Source organism: Myotis davidii, unplaced genomic scaffold (assembly GCF_000327345.1).
Source record: "Myotis davidii unplaced genomic scaffold, ASM32734v1 scaffold107, whole genome shotgun sequence".
Lineage (NCBI taxonomy): Eukaryota > Metazoa > Chordata > Mammalia > Chiroptera > Vespertilionidae > Myotis > Myotis davidii.
In genome coordinates this window covers 3264070-3273838 of record NW_006383012.1, presented here as the reverse complement: position 1 = coordinate 3273838, position 9769 = coordinate 3264070, and the positions used below count along the sequence as shown (strand labels likewise).

Sequence of the window (9769 nt, the reverse complement as noted above, 5' to 3'; positions counted from 1 at the left end):
CCACACTCAAGGGGCCAAAGAGCCACATGTGGCTCGCGAACCGCAGTTTGCCGTTCACTGTTCTAAGGCATCAAGTTGCGGGGAGGTGAGAAGGAGCAATATTAAGGATATTATTAATATTATTTAAAAATCAGATGGACTTACTTGGAAAACATCTACAAGACCAAAAATTGCAAATGAAGTGATCGAGAGTGCCCAATCAGAGGTCTCCTGCCCAAATTTATGTCCCAGGTTCACCCCTTGTTAGTTGTAGGAACTGGACAAGTGACTTGGCCTCTCCAGAAATTGGCTGCCTCTCTAAAAAAGTGGTATATTTTCTAGGTTGGCAGAATTAAATCGAAGTGAAATGCATAGAAAGTGTTTACCATGGTGCCTGACCCAGAGCAAGTATTCAACCAATATTAGCGATTACTAGTATTATTTAAACAGATTGTCACATGTGTCTGTTCACTGAAATTCCATCAGTTTTGTGTGATGATACTCATTCTGATCAGCAGCTGCAACTAGCAATTAAAGATGACTGTAATTAAAATGGAAAAATTAATTCATGTATTAATAAATGCTCTGTATTTAATGAGATGTATCAAAACAAAATATTCAGTTGTCAAAAACAAAAATAACAGAAGTAAAAAAAGGACATTTTTAATCCAATTTGTACCTGCACAGCCGCAGGCATTAAAACAAGGGTTTGTCTTAGTTGGACAATTTATGTTTTTGAGACACCAGGAGGCAAATTAATCCTCACTACTCCTGGAATCTTTTTCTTTTTGGCCAGTGGCAGCTTCTTCTTGGACAAGGATGTGTTTCCCGCACTTAAAAGGGAAAAAATTACACTTCAGCTTTGGAAGCATATGGTGTGATTTTAAGTGATGAGACTGTTATTAATGTTCAAGGAAACATTTCCAAAATACTCTGCTAGGCCTTTGATTCAAAGTATAACTATTCTATTAACGTGCTTAGTACTTTCTACCTAAAAAATGGCCAATTTGTGCATTTTAGGGCTTAACATTTTCAAAGACCCTAGAAAAGAGGAAACTTATTAACCACATTTTGCTAAATACATTTGGTGCTATCCTTCTCTGATCCTTGTTTGTGATTCCAGGAATGTTTTCCACATAACCCTGTGGCATGCCTTCGTGTCACCAGTAAAACAATTACAGTTCTTTTTGCTTCCTCTTCAGGCTCACTAAACACATATGGGTTAATGGATTCCATGATAACTATATATTTTATCATTTAGATATTAAAAGCTTACATTGATTGGATGTAGGTTGACTGAGCAATGTGGCATAATGAATAGAACATGAGAAAGTATGGATCTGAGCTCTTGAGTGTCACTTATTAGCTACTAAACAAACATTTATTGATCATCTGCTCTGTGCTGAGTGCTGTGCTAAGCTCAATAAATACAAAAGTGTGCAAAGCAGCAGTGTCCCTGCCTTATATGGAATTCAGATTCCATGGTATGGGAAAGAGCTTAATATTTTGAAGAACTAAAAGAAATTAAACTGGCTGGAGTATAACGAAAAGCTTGGAGAGTAGCACAAAATGAAGTCATCATGGGAGTCTGGGGTGAGAGATGCTTTCAAACTATGGTAAAGACTTCGGGATTCTAAGTACAGTGAAGAAGAAGCTGTTAGTACAATGAATTGTTCCAATTCAATTCTGCTGATTGCAAGTAATAGTAATCCATAAGAACCAGCAGAAGGGAAAGAGGATTTATTATCAGGCAAAATTGTCTTGTGGAAATCCAAAGTTATAAAACAAAGGAGCTAAAAATGAAGAGAAGAAAGCCATTACTGCTGAGATTGTTCTGTCTCATGCTCTCTCTATTTTCCTGTTCTCTCCTTTCTTTACAAACTGCCTTCCTCTATTTATTCATATTGCACCTATCCCATAATGGATGCCTCAACTCTCCGGTCCAGATGACCACTTGGCTTAGCTACCCAGAGCTTAGTGTATTAGTTTCCAATTCTAACGTCACTAGAATGAAGTTGAATAAGCTTCAGCTCATTTCCTTTTGGGTGGATTTGTTCATACAAGGCCTTGTCGTGGGGCTTGTAAAAGACTACCTAGGTCAGTTGCCCATCCTTGACCCAGGCAGCTAAGGCTGGCAGGGTCATGGCACATGGCAAAACCATAGCTTTTGCCCCTCAACAGTTGGGGAAAATAAGGCATGGAAAGTTATCTTATTAGCAAATTTTGGTAGATGTGTGAGAACTTTGCCTTGTCAACCCCACATAGTTTGAATGAGGGTAGAATAAGATAAAGTTTTTGGAAATGTTTCTGTAAACTATGTAGGTCTGGTAGAATTTTGTGATTTTTTCCCCTCACTGTGTTAGATGTTCTATATAACAATATAGACAAGAAAATGTATTAAGAGACACAAAAATCTAGAGAGTAATATATAGAGAAAATTATTATAACTATTTACCAGTCATCTCTCCTAAGACAAGCTCTCTTAATGATGCTGAATACAGGTGGCTAAAGTGATAACACTCCAAATTCTAGTTAAAACTAATTTTCAACTGCGCATTGTTATCCTTTCAAAACCATGTACCATCATCTGGGCAACGTGATAAAAGGGAGAATATCTAAAATTTGGTGAGAAGTTGATGTTGCTAAAAAGATACAGGTACTTTATTTTTCTGTTAATAAAGCAGATCACTCCCAACAAGTAGATGGCAGTTTTAGAGATTGAATTACCTGTTCAGTCTGAGACATCACCGGAACACATCCTTTACAAGAACATCTCAAAGATTTGTTTTTTAATGATCTCATCAAAGCAGAGAAATTGGGAGCCGAGTTTGTGCAATAGAGAGCAGCCTGGATGTTCAGGGTTATTGGATAACTAATACATAGTTTAATAGGTATTCTTCCTTTATTTGGTTTGTTTGGTTTATTTGCCTGTTTGTCTGAGTGATACCTTCTTAAAATTCAAGCATGATCTAATTAAAAAACCCTTGTACAGGAAAACTAGATCTACATCCCCATGGCCTCTTATCTGAGACTTTGATTAAATGACTCAGTCTCTTCAATGTATCTCCCAGGAAGCTGAGTAATCCTTTTCCTGTGGTCAAGGAATTGTGTCTGAGGTCCAGAAGCTGAAAAACAGAGGATATGAAATGATCATGAAATATTAAAAAATGAAGCCCAGATCATACATATAGAATTTGCTAAGGAATGATTTTCTAAAAATCATAGTTGATTAACTTCTTTAAGTGTATAGAAGAGGATATACAAGGGAAACAGAATTCTTTGACAAGGAGGGGACTGGAAGGATGTGCTTCTGACACCTCGAGTCCCCTGCTGGTAGAAGAGGATGTGCTTCCAAGAAGAAGGTCCATCCTTTATCCCACCTTGAAGTTGTGGGTTCGGGGCCCCAATGCCACTAAGAGATGCATGGGGGATGTAGAGAAAGATTCTTGGTCCCACATACAGATCCTCTCCAAGCCTCCTGGCTGCCGTCTTCCCTGACCATTTAACATGCTGATTCTCTTTCAGCAATCCCATCTCCCTCCCCTGCTTCGTGTTTCTACATAGCATCTATCATCATGTAACTTATGTCATTTACTAGTTCTGTAGTCATTATCTGTCTCACTACTCTACAATGTAAATTCCTTGCGGGGAGGCCGTTATTTTGCTCATTGCTGTAATCTGAGTACCTTGAACAGTGCTTGGCAAGTGGTAGGGACTCAATAAATCCTTGAGGTGAATTACATGGTGAGGACTTGTGAGGGTCCTTTGGCGTTTGGGTGATGCAGGGTGCTTAACTCTCTTAAGGGACATGCTAACTGGATAGGCCCTGAGCATGGCAAGTAAGGCGGCCTGCAAGGGGCCAGTCAAGACAAGCATGTGGGCCACCTGCGTGTGTGCCAAAGGTGGCAATTGGCTTGGGTCATTGTAGAAGGGAGCCCACCAACAAGGCAGCCTGTGTGGACAGGAGCATGTGGTCAGAACAAGGCCCAAGGAGGAGTGGTCTGACCAGGAGGAAGGGGCAGTCAGTACCCACAGACAGAACACAAAGTGGTGCCAACACAGAGGACTCTCCAAGCCAGCGTCCGCCATAATCAGTGGGCTCCACAGCCACACTAAAATGGCACAGTCCCGTGAAACCTTCCCTGCCCTCCCCCTCATCCTTCTGCTCCAACCCTGGAGACGGGAGATAGTTAGCAATCAGAAAGGAGTGGAAGAGACGGAAGGACACAGCGAGGACTCTGAGCACATCACCACTTTCCCACTGTATGTGTCCATGCTCGAGTCCACCTTGAGCTCAGGGCAAGGGTTTTAAATCTGTTGAGAGAGTCGTTGTTTGAAATTAGAAAACACTGAACTGGTAAAATGGCCTCTCACAAACGAGACTCAATTTAATGTGAAAGTAACAAGAGAAGATAGGGAATTCGCTTGAGATTTTACTGAGGTTTAATTCTGAAGGGCAAGCTTAAAGGGCAATGATAAGGGGGAAATATTCTCTTCTTATTTGCTCCCTGTTGAGTCAGCACTGTGTCCATGCTCGAGTCCACCTTGAGCTCAGGGCGAGGGTTTTAAATCTGTTGAGAGAGTCGTGTTTGAAATTAGAAAACACTGGACTGGTAAAACGGCCTCTCACAAACGAGACTCATTTTAATGGGAAAGTAACAAGAGAAGATGGGAAATTCGCTTGAGATTTTACTGAGGTTCAATTCTAAAGTGCAGGCTTAAAGGGCAATGATGAGGGGAAAATATTCTCTTCTTATTTGCTCCCTGTTGAGTTAGCATGTCCAATAAGCCTAGTATGTGACAACTAAAGTAAGTGCGTAACTTGTCTAGCACACTGCCAGGCACATAGCAGACCTTCCATACCGGCCTATCGTTGGCGCTAATGTTCCAGGCAACCTTCAGAAAATATACCCAACTAGGCTGCCAACCTCTGACACATTTCCCTATTCAATGGGCCCATTTCTATATTTACCAAAAAGCACTGGACATGAACTGGACCTGCCCCATCCGGGTAGGTGAGTCATGCACACTGTTGGAACAGACATTTACCCTCGACTGCACACCTTGTTCAAAGAGTCTTTTTCATTATAAAGTCAGGAGGGGTTACTCAGTTCCCTTCACTGTGCTTCTTGCATGGAAAGTATGTTTTGTAATCGCATCACATATCTGCAAGATGAAAACCAGCTTTCTTGGTTCAGCAAGTGGAAATCAATGCTTCAGATAAAAAGCTGTGAGCCTCCATTATTGAATGCAGTGGTCCAAACAGAAACTCTGGTTGCCCAGGCAAAAATAGGAGCAAGAATGCCTTTGCTGTTTCTAATTAAGCGTATCTCCATCTCCTCTGCCTCATTCACCCCTTGTGGATGAGTGCTCATGGAATGAATCAGCAGGCAGATCCAGTCAGTTTGCTTTGTCTTTAAACTTCCCATGGTCTTATGTTCCCAGAGGCAGACCAGAGCCCTGGGACTATAGGTGAGCAGCTTGTGTGGTGGGTGATGAAGTGCTTGATGAGCTCCCCACACCTCAGCTATTATGTTGTACGTCTCCCTCTTTCTACATCCTCACTGCTGCATCTTCCCAATTAGTGCCTTCTGAATTAATGAGGTGCTACTCAAAGGTGTAAGCTTGCCCAGAGACGGAGAAAGCACTTCTGGAGAAATATGCCCATGGCTCTAACTAGAGTTTCCTGCTTAGCGTGCTGCATTCTACCCAGCTGATAGAAGGCCTTCTGTTATGATTTGGCCACTTGCGGGCATGTGGAATTTTACTAGCTCTTCATTTGTGAGCGATTCCCTGGAACACAGGTGCAATGATACTTCTAATGGGCACATCCTCAGAATATGGATAAACATTCAGCATTTTATTTGCTTATTATTTATAGATTTGTTCATGTTGTGAGATGCTGGATCGAGGTCTGGTTGGAAACTGCCAGTGTATGGGGCTCTATCTTTCCAAATCCTTCCTTTGGCTCAGGTCATGGAGACCAGAGTTACTTTCATGAACTGCTGCTCATCCCTTCTTGTCTGAATCAGAGTAGCCATAAGGCAGCAGAAGGGGCATGGCAATATATAACCCTAGCTTTGGCTGCAAAATGGGGATGGACTGAGGTAGTCTTTGCCTCATCTTGGCTTTTGCACAGACTGCCCTGATGATTAGAAAGAGGAAACTGCTAACCCTCTGGACAGTGACCTCTGCTATGTTTCCTATCCCCAAATAATTATGCTCAGAACACAAGTACATTTTGGGGGAAACATATGAAGGGTTAGTCTCTGGATTTCAGCAAGCGTCACATCCTAACCCCTTTGAAAATTCCTTTAGAATCGAGTCGTTCTGAATATTTCATGGTTGTGTATGTTTAATTAATTTGCACTGCCTTTCTGGCATCATTCTTAATGCATTTATGGTAGTTACTCTGTTAGGTAACTCTGGAGAAGGAGGTCAGAGGCAGACTCCAGGCATGCTGCAAGCCATGTTGGACTTGGCCGATAATGTTTCTCTTTGCTGAACTCACTGCTCCATCAGACATGGAGCTAAGCACCTGAATGTGTTACATCTATTCCTTATCGCAACCAGGCCAGTTGTGAATGATCATCCGCAGATTATTGAGGAAGAAACTGTGACTCAGATGGTTGCTTTAGCTGCTTTAGCGAAGTCATCCCCTAGCAAATCAGCAGAGCTAGGTTCCAACCCACATTCGTCCCTCCACCTCTGACCATAGAGTTATCCCCTATTAAACCCCAGAAAAGTTTACAAATCTCTATGCCTCTTTATAAAAATAATCTTTACAAATTCCACTTGAAGAAACCAGAAGAATATCAAAATAAAGCCAGAGCAAGCAGAACCCCCGGGATAACACAGAAAGCATTAAAATAATAATAGAGCACTGTGAGCTCTAAGGTGCATTAGATTTGAGAAGCATTACTACTAAGGAAGCATAAGAGGCACATGGAATCCCCAGGCAGGGTAGATTTCAGAACCTTTGTGATTGAACCAAGCAGGTCAACAGGGTAACTAAACCTTATCTTCTTCCACTTAGAGTCCTGCCTTTATTCTGGCTCAAAATAAAATGTCTTGCCTCTGTGTCATGCAAAGCATGGGGGTTAAAAACATTAGGGTTAATGTTGCCAATTGTGTTGGTGATCTTTTTTATTTTTAAACAAAAAAAAGAAAACATCATATTTAATTTACATTTAAAAAATCAGCAACTGTCTGAAAAAAGTCAATGGAGCAAATCAGCTCCTAAAATAGAGATCTACATCTTGGTGATCATATTTATTGGAAGGGTTGGAGAAAAATAAAAATGCCATTTAGCTTAAGAATTTGTGAGCTATGTGTAAATCAACTCGTTTCGGGAGTGGAAGAATCCATGGTCATTTCTTAATATCAAAATTTATGCAGGTTTCTATTTTGAATATCTTCTATATTTAAAGACACAGTAATACAGTCTCCTAATTTCCATGCAGGATACATTCTTGGTTTCAGCCAACTCTCAATGTTGGGACAACTAGCACAACACCTTCTCCCCAGACAGAGAGAATTGGAATATTTCGTTTTGTTGATTTATATATCTCTTCATGTGTTTCTTCATGAGTTTCTTTAGTGGTCACAGTTTCTTCCATATCTCCCAATATCATATTTAAATGTTGGTCATAAGCATGTGATCTACCTGGAAGCTCTGTGTCATTTCTCACTTGCACATAAATTCACTCATCCGGTCTTTAGCTTGATAAGAACAGGGGCTTTTCTATGGTGTGGGTAGTTTGTTGCTGGCCCACATCATCCACTATGTTTCAAACCCAGAGTCGGTGACCTTCTGGTTGATTCTCTTCAGGGGTCTTTCTTTCCACATATACAAACAAAGGTCTTCAATATTTTATTTGTGCAAATAGGCCAATTTCTCCTTGAATTTTCATAACAAAAGGTAAAATGTATGGAAAGTATTATCCACATGCATTTCACACCCCCTCCCCACCCCACACAGACACCCCATCACCATCACTACCACCATCAAAAAGAAAAAGTCACAAGGTAATGTTTCAGACTATTATCATTCAGAAGAGCAGTTAATTCATAAAACATGAGCAAGCTGCATAATTCCCTGCTTAACACTATCATTTCTCTAATCACATTTCTTTTTAACACATTCATCAGGACACTGAGCAGAGCTCTGGCTATTTCTTTGGCCTTTGACTTGCACATTAAACTGTCCAGCTTTTGAATTTTTGAAATAAATGGTAATGCTGGGGGAGGGATTAAGCAGGAGGAACTGGGCTTCATGCAGACACTCTTTGTTGGATGTCTGTGAGAGTTGACTGCTGTTTGTACCCCCTCAGACTTGTGACTGGTGACAATAAATACCCTGGGTGAGAATCTCGTGTAGGCATGAGATATAGTTGATTTGCAAATAGCTCATTGCCAGAGAGAGAATGGGATTCATCTCTGAACCTCTTCCTCCCTCTACCAGCCTATTGACCATGTGGTGTGGCCATGATATGGCTTATCAAGAGAACAATAAACTCATCAATGAAACAAAATGCATAATGAAAAGGAAGGTGTAATTCTATTGCAGAAAAAAAAATTAGAGTAACAGTATTGGAAAAATTATGCCAATAACTTTGAAAAGTAAGGTGAAATGGACGTTTTTTTCTTTTTAAAAAAAAATGTTTTTACTGATTTCAGAGAGGAAAGGGGAGAGAGAGAGAGAGAGACAGAAACATCAATGATGAGAATGAATCATTGATCAACTGCCTCCTGCATGCCCCCTACTGGGGATCGAGCCCTCAACCCTGGCAAGTGTCCTGACCAGGAATCAAACCATGACTTCCTAGTACATAGGTCTACATTCAACTCCCTGGCAAGTGCCCTGACCAGGAATCGAACCATACTTCCTAGTACATAGGTCTACATTCAACCACTGAGCCATGCTGGCCTGGCTGAAGTGGACAATTTCTAAAAGAAATTAATTACCAATCAAATCAAGAACAAAGAGAAAACCTGAGTAGACCTATAAATGTTAATAACGTTTTATGGAATGTGACTCCAAAGCTTATTTTCTGCATACAAAGACCTTTATTCAAAGAGCTTGGGCACAAAAAATTTACACAGGGTGCCCCTGCTCCCAAGGATCTGACATTCCAAGAATTGGGGCAGATGGTGTACACATTCTGACATGAAAGTTGTGACATTAGTTGGAATATTAGCCTGCAGTGAATATCAACAGCCTATATAATAAAAGGCTAATATGCAAATCGACCTAACAGCAGGACAAAAGATCGCTTTAACACAGGAGCTGCCCCCTGGTGGTCAGTGTGCTCCCACAGGGGAAGTGCCAATCAGCCAGAAGCTGGCGCACAGCTGGTGAGCGCAGTGGCGGTGGCGGAAGCCTCTCCCACCTCTGCAGCAGCACTAAGGATGTCAAACTACCGGCTTACACCTGCTCCCCGTGGGCCTAAGCCAGCAAACGGACATCCCCCGAGGGCTCCTGGACTGTGAGAGGGCACAGGCTCGACTGAGGGACCCCCCAAGTGCACGAATTTCATGCACTGGGCCTCTAGTCCTATATAATTAAAGGCTAATATGCAAATCTACTGAACAGCAGAATGACCAGTTGCTATGATGTGCACTGACCACCAGGGGCATACCCTCAACACAGTAGCTGCTGTGACTTGGCAGTGGTGGTTCTCAGGTGATGCACCCCAAAACCATAGAGGAGAAAGCATGATTCCACATCGGCAGTGGGTTTTGTTGTTGCTGGGACACTGTCGGACCCGAATTTGGTTTACTGCACACT

General features: G+C 41.5%; 1 protein-coding gene across 1 annotated transcript in view; it reads right to left on the bottom strand.

Annotated features, from left to right (window-relative positions):
* Nucleotides 1-7457: 7457 nt before the first annotated feature.
* Nucleotides 7458-9769, bottom strand: part of LOC102774183 (U6 snRNA-associated Sm-like protein LSm3) — a 42848-nt gene continuing 40536 nt past the window's right edge. The window contains 1 exon segment of the mRNA XM_015557958.1: nucleotides 7458-7762. Coding sequence (XP_015413444.1) covers nucleotides 7458-7762 — 305 coding nt within the window.